This window comes from Mus musculus, chromosome 14 (assembly GCF_000001635.26).
Source record: "Mus musculus strain C57BL/6J chromosome 14, GRCm38.p6 C57BL/6J".
NCBI classification, from domain to species: Eukaryota; Metazoa; Chordata; class Mammalia; order Rodentia; family Muridae; genus Mus; species Mus musculus.
In genome coordinates this window covers 56,747,920-56,768,859 of record NC_000080.6, presented here as the reverse complement: position 1 = coordinate 56,768,859, position 20,940 = coordinate 56,747,920, and the positions used below count along the sequence as shown (strand labels likewise).

Below are 20,940 nucleotides of genomic sequence, written 5' to 3'. Positions count from 1 at the left end.
CCCATTCCCTACTTGTCCTGCTCAGTCCCTTGCCTGTGTTCTCCTCTCCTTCTCCCTCTCTCCCCACTTCCCTCATCTCTCTCCTCCCTCCTTCACTCCCTCCCTCCCCTTCCTTTCTGCCCCCTTCCTTTTTCTCTCCTTCCCTCCTAGCCTCCCTCCTTGTCTTCTTTTTCTGCCCCTCTCTCCCATGCTCATACTCCAAGATGGCCTTTTGCTATCCCCTTCTTCCTTAAGTAAACCTCCTGCACTAGATCTCTCTGTGTGGCTTCATTTCTTAGCAGCACAACTTGGCACAGGCCTGCAAAGATACCTTACCCTTCGCTGCTTTGTCCTATCGCCTGATGACTTATAGAATATCTCTCAAGTTGCTAAACAATGTATTAGGTGGGAAAATGGGATAGGAGACATCTTTCAAAATTGAAACTTCAGGTTTTTTTTTTTTTGTCTTTGTTTTTTGTTTGTCTTAGTGTGTGTCTATATGAATATCATCAAGGGCCAGAGATAAATGTTGGTTGTTGTCTTCTAGAATGGGTCACCTTGTATTTGAGACAAGGTCTTACTAAGACCTGAGACCCACTGATATGATTAGCTATGCTTGCTGGCTAGTGAGCTCCATGTATATGTCTGTCTCTGCCTTTCCAACTCTGGAATTACAGTACCTGCCCTACTTGCCTTTTTAATGGATGCTGGGGATTGAGCTCAAATCCTCATGTTTAAGTTACAAAAATGGACAGAGGAAGCTTCCACAGGAGTGGTAGGCATTGTGAGACCAAGGGTAAGATGGGAGAGCCCCTTAAGTACATTATACCTCAGATTCCTCTTCTTTTATTATGTCATGTGATAAAAATGGCTTGTGACTGACTGATCTTGACCCTTTTTTTATTCCTGCATCTATTCAGGGACAAGACAATAGGGGGAAATTGGAAATTTTGTATTTGTCAGGATCTGTTACAAGAGGCAGTCCTTCCCTGCCTCCTGATTAAAGCATTCTCTACCACACCTGACTAGAAATCAGTTTTGGAAGAAATAATGTTCAATCTTTTCCTTCTCCTCTCCATTCTTCCTTTAAATTACTTAATTTTAATTTTATGTATATGTGTATTTGATTGCATATATTCTGTACCACGTGCATACCTACTGTTGATGGAGCCAGAAAAGGGGATTGGATCTCTGGTGTGAACTGCCATGTGGGTGTCAGGAATTGAACCTGGATCCTTTGGAAGAACACCAGTGCTCTTAAATCCTGAGTCCAGCCCCACCCTCTACTCTTTTTTTTTTTTTTTTTAATGGGTTCTTCTGCGGCCCACTTGGCATGTAATTTCAGATGGCTTGTAGTTTAGGTTTCTCATGCTTCTGCTTCCTAAGTTCAGAGATTATAGGCACTGCCATGTTCAGTTTTACTCAGTTTTGGGGTATAATATGTATAATAGGCAAGTACTTATATTTAACTCATTTTGTGGTTTTCCTCTAGTTAGGGTTGCAAGTTAGCAGCTTGACTTGTGTTTCTTCAAGCACCACTCTTCTGAAAGCATATTACTTGCATTGTGATGAGCAGATAGCAGAGAAAATTTTTTTGTTTTTGTTTTTGTTTTGTTTTTTTTTTTTGATTTTTGAGACAGGGTTTCTCTGTGTAGCCCTGGCTGTCCTGGAACTCACTTTGTAGACCAGGCTGGCCTCGAACTCAGAAATCCACCTGCCTCTGCCTCCCAAGTGCTGGGATTAAAGGCGTGAGCCACCACCCCCCGGCTGAGAAAATTTTAATATTATATCATCTATTCTTCTTACTTGACTCTTCTCATGAACTCTCCCTTCCATTCTTAAGACCATAGTAATGTAAGAAAGGTTTCTAGGCATATCTATCAGTACCCATTCTTAATTTCTCAGACCCTAATTTGTTCCTTGAGTGTCCTGTGGCTTCTGTCATCCACCACCATACCTGATTTAGGTCTCATTGTAGGCTTTCTCGTTCATTTTGTTCGTCTTATTTGAGACAAGCACATGGCCTTTTGTAGCCCTTGTTGGCCTAGAACACTCTCTGTAGCTCAAGGACCACAGGACATGAACTCCTCATGTTCACTTCCTGCCCCCTGGACCTCACAGGAATAATGCCTGCTTGTACCACCACCACATTCTCCTTGCCTCCCAAACCTTCCCTTCTCCCCCTTGCTCCAGCCCACAGGTTTTTATTTGTTGAGAGCCACCATGTGGTTGCTGAGGTTTAAACTCATGACCTCCAGAAGGGCAGTCAGTGCTCTTAACTGCTGAGCCATCTCACCAGCCTGCTTTTTTTTTTTTTTTTTTTTTTTTTTGGTTTTTCGAGACAGGGTTTCTCTGTGTAGCTCTGGCTGTCCTGGAACTATTCTGTAGACCAGGCTGGCCTCGAACTCAGAAATCCACCTGCCTCTGCCTCCTGAATGCTGGGATTAAAGGCGTGGGCTGCCACGCCCAGTAGAATTTTTTTAAAAAATTAGAAAAGGGGGGCTGGAGAGAGAGAGCTCAGTGTTTAAGAGCATTTTTTACTCTTCCAGAGGTACTGAGTTCAATTCCCAGCAACCACATGATGTCTCACAACCATCTATACTGAGATCTGATACCCTCCTCTGGCATGTAGACATACATGTACATAGGACATGTACATTAAATAAGTAAATAAATCTTTTAAAAAGTTTAAAAAATATTATGTGGGTGTTTTGTGTGCATGCATGTGTGTATATCATGTATATCCAGTGCCTGAGGACATAGAAGGTATTGGATACTCTGGAACTGGAGTTCATGATTTTGCCATATTTGGGTTCTGGGAATTGAGCCTGGGTCCTATGGAGTAGCCAGTGCTCTTAACCACTGAGCCAGTTCTCTAGATTTTGTTGGAGAATTTTTAACGAAAGATGATTGAACAATATTGCTAGATCAAAGAAGACTGAGAAATAGGCAAATCTGAGTGTTTGAAGTTGTAGGACTGAGATAGGAAGCCATATACATCCAATCTGGATCAGATAATGCCTTTGTATGCTGGGGGTTGAACCCATAATCTCCTGCCCTGTTACTTGAGACAAGCTCTCACTTTGCACACAGATCAGGAACTATACATCTATACATACTGTGTACTGGAATGGCAGCTGTAAGTTATTGCTTGGTTTCAGTTGCTACAGAAAAATAAACTGACCAAAAGCAACTTGGAGAAAAGGTTTATAGTTGTGGCCAATTATAAAGAGAAGCCAGGATAGGAAATTGAGACAGAAACTAAAGCAGAGGCTGTGGAGGAGTACTGCTTACTTGCTATCAGAGTTTGTTCAGTGTGTTTCTTGATACATCCCAGGACAGTACAGAGGTTTTGCCACCCACAGTGGGGTAGCCTTTTCACACCAGTCAAGAAAATAGGCTTGCCCATAGACCAGTTGATGATATTTTCATAGTTGAGATTCTGTAATAGTTACTTTTTTTTTCTTTTTTTCTTTTTTTAAATATTTTTTATTAGGTATTTTCCTCATTTACATTTCCAATGCTATCCCAAAAGTCCCCCATAACCCCCCCCCCCCCCACTTCCCTACCCACCCACTCCCCCTTTTTGGCCCTGGCGTTCCCCTGTACTGGGGCATATAAAGTTTGCAAGTCCAATGGGCCTCTCTTTCCAGTGATGGCCGACTAGGCCATCTTCTGATTCATATGCAGCTAGAGACACGGTCTCTGGGGTACTGGTTAGTTCATAATGTTGATCCACCTATAGGGTTGCAGATCCCTTTAGCTCCTTGGGTACTTTCTCTAGCTTCTCTATTGGGGGCCCTGTGATCCATCCATTAGCTGACTGTGAGCATCCACTTCTGTGTTTGCTAGGCCCCAGCGTAGTTTCACAAGAGACAGCTCTATCTGGGTCCTTTCAGCAAAATCTTGCTAGTGTATGCAATGAATAGTTACTTTTTTTGTTGGTGTGATAAAACACTTATGACCAAGGCGACTTAGGAAAGGGTGAATGTATTTGGCCATACAGTTCCAGAGAGAGCCATCAGTTTTATGATGGTGCAGTGAGGAAGACATGGTTGTTTGAACAAGAAGCTTAGATCTTGAATTGCAAGCACAAAGAACAGAGCAAACTGGGAATTGTGGGAGTTGTTGAAACTGAAAGCTCTCCATAACGTACTTCTAACCTATACTTCCTAAGATTACTAAAACTGTGATACTTGCTAGGGACCAAGTATGCAAATGCCCAAAACTGTGGGGAGCTTTTCTCATTTAAACTACTACATATTCTTTCTTAGATGGCTCTAGCTTGTCTCAAGTAGACAAAATGACCAACATAGCAACCATGCCTACCTATTTTGGCAAATTAACAATTAATTAGCTAATTTTGTGTCAGGGTCTCATTGAATAGCTCTGGCTGTCATAGAACTTGCTCTGTAGAGCATGCTGGCCTCAAATTCAGATCCTCCTGCCTCTTCCTCTGCAATACTGGATTATAGGTGTGGGCCACCATGCCTTGCATAATTTTTATCTGTGAATATGCATGATACTTAGACATTTTCCTTAACTTTTTTTGACATTTTTATTATAAAAACTTATAAAGAATGTTAATTGTAGTCTTGACATTAACTTTTATTAATGCCTTTATACTTTTATCTAGAACACCTCGTCCAGTCATTGTAGAACCCATGGAGCAGTTTGATGATGAAGATGGTTTACCAGAGAAGCTAATGCAGAAAACTCAACAGTACCATAAGTAAGACTTGATTAATAAAGACATTCTAGATCTATATTTTCTTGGGTATATTATATTTTTTATGAGGTACTATTAGAATACAATCTGGTTAATGAGCGGTTTGGTCTAAATAGAATGTTATTTTTATTGAAAGAACAATTTAATTTTATGTATATAAATATGTAAATATATATGTATATATTTATATATATGAACTACATGTGTGCAGGAGCCCACAGATGTCAGAAGAGGCATTGCAGTTCTTGGAGTTATATATAGGTGGTTGTGAAGTGATTAATGAGAGCCAAACCTAGGTCCTCTATAAGGATAGTAATTGTTCTTAACTGCTGAGCCATCTTTCCAGCCACATTATTTCCTTTTTTTACATATGAGTAAAGCATGCTAACTTTACTTAGAAAAGCTTCTTTTCTTTGCTTGCTTCCTTTCCTTTCCTTTCCTTTCCTTTCCTTTCCTTTCCTTTCCTTTCCTTTCCTTTCCTTTCCTTCTTCCTGCTCCCCCCTCCCTTTTCCCTTTCTCTCCTTTCTCTCTTTCTGTCTTTCTTCCTTTTGTCTTTCTTTTTAAAGAGAGTCTCATTGTGTAGTTCTGGCTGGCCTGGAATTTGCATGTGAGCATGTATATGAGTACAGGTACCAGTGGAGGTGCCAGAGATGGAGTGGAAGCTGTTGATGAGCTGCCCAACATGGGTACTAGCAACTAACTTTAGTCCTCTGGAAGAACATCAGTGCTTTTAAATGCTTGGACATTTTTCTGTGTTCATTTCTCTCTCTCTTTTCTCTGTCTCTGTCTCTCTCTCCTTGCAGTGATGGTTTTGTTTTGTTTTTTAGTCTGGGTTTCACTGTGTAGATGGCTGGAACTTACTCTGTAGACCAACCAAGCTAGCTACAAACTTATCGACATCTACCCAATTCTGTTTCTGGATTGAATTTATGTACCACCATACCTATTTTCCTTCCTTCCTTCCTTCCTTCCTTCCTTCCTTCCTTCCTTCCTTCCTTCCTTTTTGAGATGGGGTCTTGAACTCAGAGATCTGCCTGCCCTTGCACCTGGCCCCGTCTCTTGCCCTCCCACCTCCATCCACAAGGACCAAATCCTGTGCCTTATTGCCTTATTCTGTATATTACTGACCTAAATTCCTGGACCCTATGTGATTCTGTGTTCACTACCTGTTTTTGCCCTGTGACTTTCTGTATTAGTACTTGGAATTTAATCATATCAGCTCATCTTCCCTTTAACCCCAAGTAAAAGGAAAATTCCAGCTGTAAAGTTTCTATAGGTGAGATGAGAATTGTGCTGGTATTAATACTTTGACCAGACACTCCTCTTAGTTGAGAATGGTTGAAAACTTCATTTGAGCTTCAGTTGTGTTTGTAGCTCTTATTTGTTTATTGTCTTTTTTGATATGAACTCACTAGGTAGCCCCTGGTGGCCAGGAACACACTGTGTAGAGCAGCTTGGCCTTGAATTCATAGATCCTTCTACCTGGGATTAAAGGCATGCCCCACAAAGCTTGCCAATTTTTATTTTTTATTTAGTCATTTCTTTGTTCATTTGTTATTTAAATTTTGAAAAGGTATATATGTATAGTAGTGCCATAAGTTATATGTCATAGGAATTGTATTACACATTTGAGATTAAATAGTTGACTGGTAATGCCTGTCCTATAAGGGCAAAACTGTTAAATATGTAATTACAGGAAGAGTGAGCTGGTTTGTTATCTTTAGCCCATCCACGTAGCTTGGTACATAACAAAACGTTTTTATTACTAAGAAAATCTGATTCTAAGCTATTAACTTAGGGCTTACTGGGATTGTATGTTACAGGTTTCAGTATGTGTAGTAGTTGAACGAAAACCAGAAAGTCTTTATGAGAGCTAGTAATAAAAGCATAGGTTGGAGTATTGCATTTTGTAAGTTTGAATCATTATTTCATTATTAATTTGGCACTATTTGAAAATTTCATAAATTTGTGTTTATAGAATCTATTTCATGATCCTGTCATGAGACAATGTATGGTGCCTAACTGTTCAGGCCATAAATGTCCAATAAGTGATAGTTACTATTCTCTGTGGTTGTTTACCTCTTAAGTATACACTTTTGTATGTTTTTAATGTTAATACAGGGAAAGAGAACAGCCACCACGGTTTGCTCAACCTGGGACATTTGAATTTGAATATGCGTCTCGATGGAAGGCTCTTGATGAAATGGAAAAGCAGCAGCGGGAACAAGTTGATAGAAACATCAGAGAAGCCAAAGAGAAACTGGAGGCAGAGATGGAAGCAGCTAGACATGAACACCAGTTAATGCTAATGAGGCAAGGTAAAGGAGATGTGCCAGTGAGATGTTAGTCCTTTATTATTAGTTGTGGTTGTGGAGAACAGGGTCTTTCTATATATACCAGACTAGATTTGAACTTGCAGATCTGCTTGTCTCTGCCTTTTGAGTGCTGTGTGCTAGTATTAACTTGCCAATTAGAGTTCAGAAACAGGAGTTGTAACTCAGTATACTAGTTCTGAGAGAACTTTGTTGTTTTAAAAACAGACTCTTCTTACCTGGTAACTCAGGCATTGTTTGAACACCTTATTATCTTGAGTACTGGATTTCAGAATAGAGCCACAACAACTGGGGAGAACTTTTTTATTTGTTTTTGTTGTGGTTGTTGTTGTTTGTTTGTTTGTTTGTTTTAAAATCAAGGCAGGGTTTGTTTCTCTGTATATCCCTGGCTGTCCTGGAACTTGCCTTGTAGACCAGGCTGGCATGTAACATGGAGATCTGCCCGCCTCTGCTTCTCCAGTGCTGGGATTAAAGGCGTGCGCCACCACTGCCTATTGAGAATTTTTTCTTTTAAAGTCAGAAATTTAGTAGGGATTGAGTATCCCTGATCTAAAAAGATTGGGAACAGATTTGTTACAGATTTAGATCTCTGGGTCGGTACCAAATGTAGTCTGCAAGTATGTCTTTGTAACAAGTGTGCATGCTGCCCCTCATAAGCCAGAGAGAGTATTAGAGTGCATAGCTAACAGTAAGATAGACTGCTTAAATATTTCCTAGACGCTTCTGTGTCTTTGTTACATTCATTTTTTGCTCATATTTTCCTTTTCTCTTCTTTGGAGGTGTTTGTTTATTTTAGGTTACTTTTGAGTTACTTGTCTTTATGTATATTAGCTGTTTGACTTAATGTGAGCCATGTGTGTGCAGTCTTTTCAGAGGCCAGGAGCTGTCAATCCCCTAGGGCTGGAGTTACAGTTGGTTCCAAGCTGTCATTAGGGTGCTGGGAATTGAACCCAAGTCTTCTGGAAGAGCAGCCCAGACTCTTAAATGCTGATCCATCTTTCTAGCCCTGTCGTGTAACTCAAGCTGACATTGAACTTCTGTGAGGCTGGGGATGACCTTTATCTCCTAATTCCCCTACCTCTACTTCCCAAGGGCTAGAATTAAGTATATAGCTCTCCAGCCCCCGTTCTGGTATTTTAGCTTTAAAAACCATTCTAGGGTGTTTATTTACTTATTTACTTACTTACATATTTTTTGAGATGGGTGAGGTTCATGTAGCCCAGGCTTACCTCTAACTTGGCTAAATCCTGGAGGATAAACCTGAGCCCCTGATTCTTCCCTCAGGTATTGGTGTGCACTACTGTACCTGGAATAGTACACGTTTATTACTATGCGGTACCCTATGCTTGCACTCCCAACATCTGACATAGAGTCTGAAGAATCATCTCAGGGTTAGCCTAGGCTACATAAAGTGAGTTTAGAAAGTAGAAAACATTGATGACTCGTCTCTGAATTTACCTTTTGGTAAATTCTCTTTCTGCCAGGATAAAATAGAGATCTTTTACTGTGTTTCTAACAGTCTCACTGGACTCTGCAAATATTTCTTTTAGAACAAGGCAGTGGTGGTACATGCCTTTAATCCTGGCACTCAGGAGGCAGAGGTAGGCAGACCTTTGGGAGTTCAAGGCTAGCCTGGTCTATACAGGTAGTTCCAAGACAACCAGGGGTACCCTGTGTCGGGAATAAAAGAATTCTTTGTTTATGTATATGGGTGTTTTGCCTGAGTGTATGGTATATCTGTAGCTCAGAGAGGCCAGAAGAGGACATTGGGTCCCCGCGGGTACGGTTACAGAGTTTTTTGTTTTGTTTTGTTTTTATGTGGATACCAGAATGGATCTGTGTGGCTCTGTAAGAACAATATGTGTTATACTCTTTTATTGAGACAGGGTTTCTCTGTATAGCCCTGGCTGGCCTCAAACTCAGAAATCCATTTGCCTCTGCCTCCCAAGTGCTGGGATTAAAGATCTGTGCCACCACTGCCTTGCTATTCTGTACTCTTTTCTTCCTTCCTTCCTTCCTTCCTTCCTTCCTTCCTTCCTTTCTTTCTTTCTTTCTTTCTTTCTCTTTTTTGGTTTTTCGAGACAGGGTTTCTTTGTGTAGCCCTGGCTGTCCTGGAACTCACTCTGTAGACCAGGCTGGCCTAGAACTAAGAAATCTGCCTGCCTCTGCCTCCCAAGTGCTGGGATTAAGGCCTGTGCCACCACCGGTACTCTTACTTTGAGCCATGTTTCCATCCCAATTTCTTGGTTGCTAATGTGTATAATCTTGGCACTTTTGAAGCCGAGAAAGTGGGCTGTGGTGAATTTGAAACTACCTTGGACTACATAGTGAGTTCTTGTTTGATTCAGAGCAGTGGTTCTCAACCTTCCTAAGTGCTTCAACCCTATAACATAGTTCCTCATGTTCTAGTAATTTCCTACCATAAAATTATTCTCATTGCTACTTCGTAACTGTAATTTTGTTACTGTTATGGATTGAAATGTAAATACCTGTGCTTTCTGGTGGTCTTAGGTGACCCCTGTAAAAGGGTCATTTGATCCACCAAAGGGGTTGCAATCAATAAGTTGAGAACAACTTGTCTAGGGTATGATCTTATCTCAAAAAAACTCACAAAAATTAAAAGACTGAAAAGAAAATGTGACTGGAGAGCTGTTTCAGCAGTTAAAAGCACTGGCTACTCTCCTAGAGGACCCAGCTTCAATCACTGTACCTGGAACTCTCTGTAACTCAGTTCTAGGGGATCTAATGTCCTCTTCTCGCTTCCTTGGATACCAGCCATGATGTTGTACACACATATATGCAGGCAAAATGTTCATATATACAAAATAAAAATAAATCCTTGAGACAAAAGCAGAAAGGAAGCAGTAGAAACAATATTTCCTTAGCTCTTTTTTTGGGGGGGGGCAGGAGGGGTTGAGACAGGGTTTCTCTGTATAGCCCTGGCTGTCCTGGAACTCACTTTGTAGACCAGGCTGGCCTCGAACTCAGAAATCCGCCTGCCTCTGTCCTTAGCTCTTATATGTGCCAGTAATAGAGATTCCACTTTTGGATCTGAAAACAGAAGGAAGGTTAGATAATATTAATATGTAGTTAATATTTTCTAGATCTAATGAGACGTCAAGAAGAACTCAGACGTTTGGAAGAACTCAGAAATCAAGAACTGCAGAAACGAAAGCAAATACAACTGAGGTAAAAGAACATCTAATATAAATGTGTGTGTTTCAGTGAGAAAATTTCCATTTATTATAAACAAGTCGTAAAAATAGTAGAAATACTAAAGAAAACTTTTTTTCCTTTTTGGCCACATGGAAAATTACAATATACCATAACTCTTTTTTGGTGGTTCTTGTTATGATTCTTTAGCTGGTTAAGGTCACTTTGACTGAATTGCAATGGTAAGAATGCTCGTGATTTGCCAGTTTTTCCAGATATACATAGATTTGGATTGCTATTTGCCTTGGTTTATTTTGAGTCAGAGTCTCACTTTGTAGCATGGGGTTGGCTCATCACTCTATTGTATACTAGGTTGGCTTCAAAGTCTAGATCTTCCTGCCTTACTTTTTCTAAGTGCTAGAATTACAGGCTTGTGCCACTATGTCCAGTTTATGTAGTGCTGACTGGGCTCTTGCATGGTAGATCGATATCTTACCAACTGAGTTACATCCCTAGCTCAAGGTATGTAAAGTACTTAGTCTTCAAATTTTCAGAAATCAAAGTTAATGTTTTTGAATTTTTGGTTGTTGTTTGTTTGTTTGTTTGTTTTTAAGAGTGCTGTATCTTAATGTACACCTACATGCCAGAAGAGGGCAGCAGATCCCATTATAGATGGTTGTGAGCCACCATGTGGTTGCTGGGACTTGAACTCAGGACCTCTAGAAGAGCAGATTGTTCTCTTAACTGCTGAGCCAGCTCTCCAGCCCCCAAAGTTAAGTGTTTTAAACAAAGCTATGCTAGATGAAACAAACTTGATATTTTTGTTTTGGAAAATTATTGTTTTCAAAGTACGATATAAAGAATCTGGGTTCAATTCCCAGCACCCACATGACAGCTCACAACTGTGTTTCAGGGGATTTGACACCCTTACACAGACATACATGTAGATAAAACACCAATGCATACAAAATATTAATAAACAAGGGACTCCCCTCCCCAACATTGTTTGTTTATTATGTAGCTACAGCTGACCTTGGAAAAGAATGAACTTGAATAAGCTGAAATTTTTAGATGATAGAATATTTGACATTGATGTAGAGGAATGAACAATTAAGTCAGAAGACATAGAAGGAACCTTATATGCCTATTGCTGAGTAAAAGATAACAATCTAACCTGGTCAGGTACTGTACAACTTTTAGTTATAGTTTTATTGCTATGAAGAGACACCATCACCAAAGCAACTACAAAGGACTACATTTAATAGAGGCTGGCTTACTGTTCCAGAGATTCAATCCATATCATTTCTGGCAGGAAGCAGACATTGTGCTGGAGGAGGGGCTGAGAATTCTACATCTTAATCGAAAGACAGCCAGGACAGCCAGGAGGAGACTTCCTTCCATAGGTAGACAGGAGGAGACTCTCCTATACTGGGCAGAGCTTGAGTACTAGGAGCCCTCAGAGCCCACCTAAACAGTAACACATTTCCTCCAACAATTCCACAACTATTTCCACAAGGCCACACCTCCTAATAGTGCTACTTCCCATGGGCCAACAATATGTAAAGCACCACAGACTCTAATTACTATGGAAACAGCAAGCTAAAGAGATGACGATTGTGATTGTCATAGTTTAGTGAGTAGAGATGAAGATGAGAAAATTGTTTTAAAATTTTATTTTTATTTTGTAAAAATTTCGTATTTTATATGAAAGTGCCTGTATGTATACAGTAGAAACCAAAAGTGTGTATCAGATCCTCAGAACTGCAGTTACAGTTAGTTATAAGCCTCCATGTGGATTCTGGGAACCTAGGCTCTCTACAAAAGCAGCTCCTAATCTCTGAGCCCTCTTTAGGAAATCAGAGTTTTAGGGCAGAAAGACTTGTTTGTATAATGTTACATTTTGTTTTTGAACTTACAGCATACACATCAAAACTGAAACCTAACAGGACCATTGAACTCTGGATGGTAATGATTTGTCGTTGGGGTTCATGGATTTTATCAAATGTGCCACTCTAGTGCACATATTGACAGTAGGTTGTTGTGGGTTTAGGAGTGGAGGAAATATTTGGGAATACAATATACCACTATGTTTTCTTCAGAGCCATAACAGCTCTCAAAAATAAAAAACAAACAAGCACACTCGCAGGCACACACCCACGCATTTACATACAGTGTGGGGGGGGCACATGAATGTGTACATTCAATGGCACAGGATTACCTGCAGGTTTTCAAGTGCTGAGATTATAGGTATGCACTCCCATACCCAGCATTGTATATTCTTTGTTAAGTGAACAGTAACTGTAGTATGAGACATATTTCTCACTATTGGAGCAAGGTCAGAGGTTTTCAGTATATATAGGTAGAAGCTGTACAGTACAGTTCAATAAAAGGCCCCGAAACAGTTTTGTCTCAGCCACAATGAGCACATGTATTTTCCACATTCTAGTAAGTGCCATTCCCTAATAGCAAAGACATTCTATCAGTAGTAAGGAAGTGCTCAAAACAGGGTAGGTTGTATCAGAACAACCTGGAAGCCAACATGACAGCTTCTAATGGCCAAACAGTTTCATCAAAAGGAGAAAGATGGAGACACTGAGAATGAGATCATTAGCTTTCAAACCATAGAACAAAATTTCTGTAAATTTATAGTGCTAAAAGTACTGAATAATAAATACATAATGGAGAAAAAAACAACTGTTCACAGCGGAATTCCATTTAACAGTAAAGAGAAAAGATGAAAAGGGATAACTCACTGATAAGTAAATAGTTGTAGTCCTGTGCGATGCCTCTCCTCTCGGGGTATCTGGACACTGCTGCCAAAACACCTGCTCACGGAGGACTGGCTGAAGTCCTGAATGGATGGGGTCCAGAGTCTGCCTCTTCCTTCCACGGTATCAGATACTGCTGCCTGATAGTCAGGATCCGGTCTGGTTGGGGCACAGGCTCTAAAAGAGCAACAGCCTTCCCTGACCAAATGATCTTTAATAAGGCAGCTCTCTAAGAGGATCTTAGCTTGTTTGTATTTCTTCATCGGAGGTAGGTTTGATTGGATACACTTTATTAGGGTAAACTTTATTGGAGGGACAATATCCAGGATGAGGAAAAGGTCATTTGGCTGAAGGCTAATGTACTGAGTTGCCTCAGTACTGAGTACATGGTTGACTACCTCGTTGTGGGTAGCCTGGTGACCAGCTGCAAGGTAGCACTGAGACAGGGAAGGAGCTGCTCTCTCCTTTTCCTCCTAGTCTCATCTACTCCTGCTGGTCTCAAGGGTTGAGGTTTCCGGGATTTGAACATGCTCTACCTCACCAGTTCTGTGCCAGTTCCTGTTGTGGCACGGTCCACATGCCCCACCAATAATAGAGTAATTATTGGTTTTGACACAGTGTATCATGTATTCCACAGGGGCTTCTTACTTCAGTCTCCCTGTGACTGGCTCTGCCTACTGTACTCATTCTCACAAGAGAAGATTTATTTATGAATATGAAAGTAGGTAAAGCCTTGAACAACAGGATTTTTGCATAGTGTTAATACAAATATTCCTATCATTAATAGCTTATTTGTTGGGGCTAGAGAGATGGCACAATAGTTAAAAGTACTAGCTGCTTTTTCACAGGACCCAAGTTCAGTTCATGACACCTAAAATGGCAGCTAACAACCAAGGGGGATCTAATTCCTTCTTCTGCCTGCCTTAGGCAATGTATGCATATGATGCACAGATATTCATAAAAAAATCTTTAAAATATTGTCTGTATTAGAGAGATGGATCAGTGATTAAGAGCATGTACTTCTCTCTTTACAGGTCTCTTTAAATTACTTTCTATTTATGTAGTATGCGTGGGTGTTTTGCCATTGTGTTTATGTACCACGTGCATGCCTGGATTGCCCTTGTGGTTAGAAGGGAAAAGCAAACTTTTTGGGACTGGGTTTACAAATGGTTGTGTTGCCATGTTGGTGTTGGGAATGGTTTTCTGGACAAGCAGCCAGTGCTCTTAACCGCTGACTGCTCTCTCCAGCCTGAGTGCACTGCTCTGCAGAAGACCCAGTTAGATTCCCAGCATCTACTTTAGGCAACCTCCGGCTTGAGGGGAACAAGATACTTCTGGCCTCTTGAGCAGCTGAACTCACATACCCATACCCAGACATTCACATACACATAATTAAAAATGATTTTTTTTACATCTTTACATATTTGTTTTTACAAACAAAGATTTTTGTATTAAAGTCAAGTGGAAAAATTGTAAACTGAAAGTCCAGTAAACCAGGAGATGGCACTACAACTAAATGTCAAAACTTCCATTATCCTAGTGAGACTTCATATTAGATATCTGATACTACTCAGTAAAGATTCAGCAACTGATAGCTTCCCTGGCATTCTTGCTAAATACTCATAACCTCATTGCATTGTCATCAGGAGAACACACTAGACCACTGCAATGAAGTCACAGCCGGCTGCAGAGGTGGGTCAGTGGTTAGGAGCCATATCCTGCCTGTGCAGAGATTCTGGTTTCATCTCCCAGCACCCATATGGTGGGTGGCTCAGAACCTTGTAACTCTAGCTCCAGAGTATCTGCTGACCTCCACAGCCATGCTCATGATACGCACACGCACACACACAGGCAAACACTCATACACACAGAATAAAGGAAAATTGTTTGTTAGTTTGTCTTTGACTAACCTTGCTATCTTGAAACTCACTCTGCATGCAGTTCAGGTTGGTCTTAAACTCAGAGATTTGCCTGCCCCTGACGTCCAAGTGCTGGGATTAAAGGTGTGTGCTATCACACTTGGCTAAAATAAATAAATCCTTTTGTCTACTTGTTTTATTTCTCAAGACTGGGTTTCTCTGTATTCTTGGCTGTCCTGGAATTCTCAGGCTGGCTTTACATTACACTACAGAGATCTGCCTGCCTCTGCCAAGTGCTAGTAATAAAGGTGTGTGTCATCACTGCATGGCTTTTTTATTTTTTAAATAAGTAAATAAATAAAATTTAAAGAGATAGAGGAGAGGGAAAGAGGGCTAGGGTGATTTCTTAGTGGGTAAAAGCACATATTTTGCAAGCCTTTACCAGAGTTGGATCCCCGAAGCCAGGTGAAAAGCTTGCTAGTCTGGTATAGGTCTGTAATCCCAGCACTTCTACTTAAAGATAGAAGGCAGTGGACTCTTGGGACATGTAGTAATCTGGAGGATACAGTAGGAAGGCAGAATTGAGAGTCCTGTCTGAACAAGGCAGAAGGACAGAGTCAACTCCCACAAAGGTGTCTTCTGACCACCACACGGGGCTCGGCCATGCATGGACCTCTACACTCACATGAAAAAAAGAAAGCTAAAACAAAACAAAAACAATAATACAGTTTTTCAAAAGCATGGTGGCTCATGCTTGTAATCCCTGCATGCAAATAAGAAAATAAATGCTTAAGAGATAGCTACAATACAGTGGGTTTGGGGGTAACCTGAATTAATGAAAGCAAGTCTCAAAAATAAGCAATAAGAAAATAATAGTCACTTTGCAAGTTTCTGTCATGCAGCACTGCAACCTGCCTGCTTCATCATGTCTTTTCAATTTTTGTATTTATGTGCATGTGTCTCTGTATGTGCATGTGGGTAGAAAAGCTAAAATGGGATGTCAGAACCGTGAAGTTGGAGTTACAGGCAGTGGGTGCTGGAAATGTAATTCTGGCCCTTTACAAGAGCAGTAGTATTAACTGCCAGGCCATCTCTCTAGCCCCTGACTGTCTCTTGAGTAATTTTTCTGTTTCCTTTCTATCTGTTTTTCCTTGAGATGCTTGGTCAAAGTCTAGATGTGCTGTCTTTTTCGTCCTTCTGAGGTTCCCCCTTAACCTTTTTCTGCAATGCCTCTGATTTCCCACTATTCCTCTGCCTATTTTCTTGTGCTCCAACTCAAAAAGTGGCAATATTTCTTTCCATTCTCTATCTTTCCATTTCTATCTAGTAATTGAAGAGACTTACATGTTGTTTGTTCTGTTTTTCTTTTTCTTTTTTTTTTCTTTTCTTTTTTTGGTTTTTCGAGACAGAGTTTTCCTGTATAGGCTTGGCTGTCCTGGAATTCACTTTGTAGACCAGGCTGGCCTTGAACTCAGAAATCCGCCTGCCTCTGCCTCCCAAGTGCTAGGATTAAAGGTGTGCGCCACTACGCCCGGCTCTCTTTTTAATTCTAAGTTTATTACACTTTTCTAGCAAAACAACTAATACCATTTCTTAAAACTTTCTTCCTCAACTTGTTTGAATCAAATCAGGAATTCTATAGAATCATGAATTCATATAAACAGCATAGTTTATCTTTATGATGATATGCAGGAAATCTGATCACTAGAGTGGGCTAATGTTTGGAAACTAAAAAGGGGCCTGGGAAAGAGGGGGTAGGGAGGATAGCCCACGTCTGGCCAGAGTTCCACCTATGCTCTGGGCAGGTGGATGTGGGAGGGCTGCCAGGTGGGCATTCAAGCCTCTGACCCACTCGACAGGGGATGGACAAGGGGTAGCCCCCTACCTGGGTGCCCCTGGGGCCATACCCTGTATCCCTGGGGTTCTGAGAGAGAGGGCTGAGGGAAGAGAGGTTCCCACACAGATGAGAGTGAGTGCAGCTGAACAGAGACTGTCTATGGTTTCAGAGCTTCATTATAGAAAGGCAGGGGGAAAGAGAGAAGGTAGAAAAGAGAGATACCAGCCATGGCCAAGCGGAGAGGGGGGGGGAAAGGAGAGAGAGAAAGGCTAGAGAGTAAGAGGGAGAGAGGAGAAAGGAGTGAGAGAGTGAGAAAGAACGAGGGGCCAAACAGCCCCTTTTAAAGTATGCTATCTTTTCTGTTGCTAGGTAACTGGGGAGGAGTTTAGCTGGGAGGTCAGAAGCTTGGGACTTTACTTACGTGACTTCTAACTAACAATGCTTCTCTTGTGGGGGCTTAGTGGGGTGCTAACTTAGGCAGAACCCAGAGTTCCAGGAGCATGAGAGAATTCCTTCTGTCCCATGTAGGTAAATTACCACCACCGGGTTCCGGGGTTCAACATCTCAGCTTGACTGGAGACTAGCCTGTCTGTGCATAGCCCGACACTAGTGCCCAGGGATTATTATATTAATTTAATAATGACAGGAAAGGCATATCAGCTGCAAGAAGCAATCCTGAGATGAAGTCTCTTTGGGATCTTGCCATCAAGCTGACACATTGCAGACTATAAAAATGGCCACCTCCAGGAAGACCATCTGCTAGCCTTAGCCTACCCCTAAATGGCTTCCAAACAATGTGGCTACAGATTTTTACCATCCATTCCATATAAATAATTTTTAGAAATGATAATTTGAATACATTTTTAGTTGGGTCCTGGAGATTGAAAACCCGGCCTTGTACATCCCAGACAAATAACTCTACTTAACTTTAGGCCAGTAGTACTGTACTGTTCCTTTTCATGTGTGTCTGTGTGTGTGTAGATATGGTGCGGGAAGAGAGGGGGATATGAGTATGAATGTGCATGCCTGCTGAAGCCAGAAGAGGACATTGGAACTCCTTGACCTGGAGGTAGAGGCAGTTTTGATCCACTCTATGTGGATACTGGGAACTGAACTCATATATTTTCAAGAGCAGGAAATGAATGCTCATATCCACTGAGCCATCTCTCCAGTTCCAGAAATTTTGCCATAAGCCCCTGAGTTTTCCCTCTGGCAATAGAAAAATACTTCAGTGAACTTGTAATTTGCAGGTAAAATTTACACATAAACCATGCAGTAATATCTTGCAATTTGAGAATTTTGCTTAGGTTCTTAATCTCGAGAGGGGCTTCATGAGATTGTAAACTTGTTAGTACTGTAGGAGCATCAGCTGGATATGTCTCTTCCACGTTTTTGGAGATAGGTTTTCACTATGTAGACCTGGCTGACTTGGAGCTTGATTTGTAAAGTAGCCTTTCCGTGGAGATAAGGCTGTCATGGCTTCCTGAGAACTGAGATGAATGTCTTGAGCCCCCCCCCTCTATTTTACTACTTAAATTACTGTTTTACTTACATGTGTGTGTGAAACAAATGTTCAATTTCACCTGATTTAATGCCAATATCATGAGAATTTTACTTTAGTATGACTGTTTACTGTCTTAAGATTATTTTATAGCTTAATTATGGTTTTGATATTATTATACACATACATAAAAGTTAAGTTTGCAGTCTCTTGGTCAGTGTCAACAAATATTTTTCTTTTTAAAAAATATTTTTTTAAATATATTTTTTTATTACGTATTTTCCTCAATTACATTTCCAATGCTATCCCAAAAGTCCCCCATACCCTCCCCCCTAAAAAATATTTTTTAGCCAGGTGGCAGTGGCCTTTAATCCCAGCATTCTGGGATCTCTGAGGTCAGCCTAGTCTATGGAACGAGTTCCAGGATATATATTATTTTATATATTAGTTGTATATATTATATATTAATATATATATAATAATACATACTATTTTATGTGTTTTAGTGTTTTGCCTACGGGTATGTATATGAGATACATGTGCATCTGTTGCCCATGGAGGTCAGAAGTTAGTGTTGGATCCCCCTGAAGTGGCGTTACAGATGGTTGTGAGCTACCATGTAGATGTTAGGGACCAAACTTGGGTCTTCTTTAAGAACAACAGATCCTCTTAATTACTGAGCCATCTTCTCTATGCATAGTAAGTGTCTGAAAAAGGACAAAATAGCAACTGTCTTTTGATATCTAGTTCAACTACTTTGCTACTATGGCCTTAAAGTAACCATAGACAGTAAATGACTGATTTACATACAGGTTTTGTATTGAGAATCCCCAGGAGTTTCCTTAATGGTTTAATGAACGTAGAAAATATTTTTTTATACTACCTCCCATGCATAATTGAATTTTTATGTAGTTGGTTCTTTGTGGTAATGTACTTTTGATTTCTTTATTTAAAGGTTTATTAGCATATGTTAATTATACATAAGAGAAATCATTATAACATTTTTGTATCTAGGTAATCTATTTGACCATATTCAACCCCATCATCCTTTCTTGTTTTCCATTCATTCCTGCTGGTCCCCTTCATCCCATCTTTGGTTAGACTTTGAATGTAGATTATAGATTGTAGACTTTCTCCTTTTTTATCCCTCACCCCACCCCCTCTTCTTACTCTGTCCTAGTACTGGCTTGAACTCCTGATTCATGCTTTTTACATTTTAGACCAGTCTTTTACCACTGAGCTACCCTCTTGTCCTTGATCTATTCCCTAAGCAGATAGTCCATGCTAGATTTTTTTTTTTAATGTTCATGTATGTCTGTGTGAAGGTGTCAGAGTCTCTGGAGCAGGAGGTATGGACAGGAATAAGCTGCCATGTGAGTGCTGGGAATTAAACTTCAGTCCTCTGGAAGAGCAGCAAGTGCTCTTAGATGCCGCTCAGCCATGTCTTTGGCCCCACGATTTAAATGACATTACAGGTTTTACTAGCAAGTTGATTAGAGTTCTTTGATACATGCATAGTTATATATTGGACTTGTGTTTTTGTTGTTGACTTAGAGCTTGCAACAAACTAGAAGGTGAAATCTCAGATGCCATAAGCAGCCCTCAGTCACAGACTGGGTATATACAGTGTAACAACTTGGTATAGACAGTGGAACTCACAACAGTTTTACCCCCAGCTTCCTACCCCTCCTGAATACAGTATTTAGAAGCTCAAATGTGAAATTTGTGCTGAAATTTAAAATAAAAAATATTTTCAGACACGAAGAAGAGCATCGTCGTCGTGAAGAAGAAATGATCCGTCACAGAGAGCAGGAGGAGCTGAGGCGACAGCAAGAGGGCGGCTTTAAACCAAACTATATGGAAAATGTAAGTGAGATACCGGCTAGCCAAGATGATTCTATATATTGTATGATGTATACTTATATTTCTTTAGATTTTCTTTTTTTAATAGTGTATTTTCTACTTTCTGAATTTTTCAGGGCTGTTAAACTAGTGGTTTTGTTAATGTCTTGTAAGTAGTACATTAGTTTCTGAAGTCATTCATAGCTTATAAAATGGCTGTTATAGTTCTTCTGTTTTAGTTGATTGGTAAAAAATACATGCTCTTCGTAGGATACCTTGATATGAGCATCAGCTCTACCTGAATTTGTATTGTATTGTTTTGTGTGTTTATTTTTGAAAGTTTCAGATATATACAGTCTCTAACCATAAAGCCTCTAAACATAGAACTGAACCTTTTCATCTTGCACATTACCTTTTCTGAATTATTTTGTATAAAATATCTAACTTCATCCAGTTTTGTTAGTCGGTATGTTCATATTAACTGTTTAAAGCCCAAATTTGCAAAGGTCTTAAATAGATGTGTAAAGTGGCCTCTGACTGTTTGTTCCCTGATGCATTCATTCCCTTTAGTTTGATTTTGTAGGAGCTTCCCCCTCTCCTTTTCTTCTTCCTTTTCACACCATGCACCATTATGTAGACTATGGGCCTTCCTTCCTAGTTACAGAGTAGTCTACAGTTTTTATCTCTGAATTTCTTTCAAGGTAGTCCAGGCTTAAATTTTTTAAAAAAATTATTCATTAGGTGTTGGTAGCTTGTTCCATGGTGTGTGTGTGTGTGTGTGTGTGTAGGTAGGTAGGTTATAGGGCAACTTTGGAGTCCTTTTTACGCGTATTCAGGAATCAAACTCAGTTTTTCAGGTTTGCTCAGCGAATGCCTTCTTGCTGAGTTTAGGTGTTTGTTCTCTGGTTTTGTTATTCCCCAATGATGGCGGCTCCATAA

The 20,940-nt window shown here is 40.3% G+C and overlaps 1 protein-coding gene across 2 annotated transcripts in view; it reads left to right on the top strand.

The window, feature by feature from the left end:
- Window positions 1–20,940, top strand: part of Pspc1 (paraspeckle protein 1) — a 55,878-nt gene that overhangs the window by 9,459 nt on the left and 25,479 nt on the right. For both annotated transcript variants that reach the window (NM_001360420.1, NM_025682.4), the window contains 4 exons: window positions 4,616–4,711; window positions 6,830–7,026; window positions 10,146–10,230; window positions 19,917–20,025. In NM_001360420.1, the coding sequence (NP_001347349.1) occupies window positions 4,644–4,711; window positions 6,830–7,026; window positions 10,146–10,230; window positions 19,917–20,025 (459 nt within the window). In that variant the 5' untranslated portion in view covers window positions 4,616–4,643. The remainder of the gene's footprint in view (window positions 1–4,615; window positions 4,712–6,829; window positions 7,027–10,145; window positions 10,231–19,916; window positions 20,026–20,940) is intronic.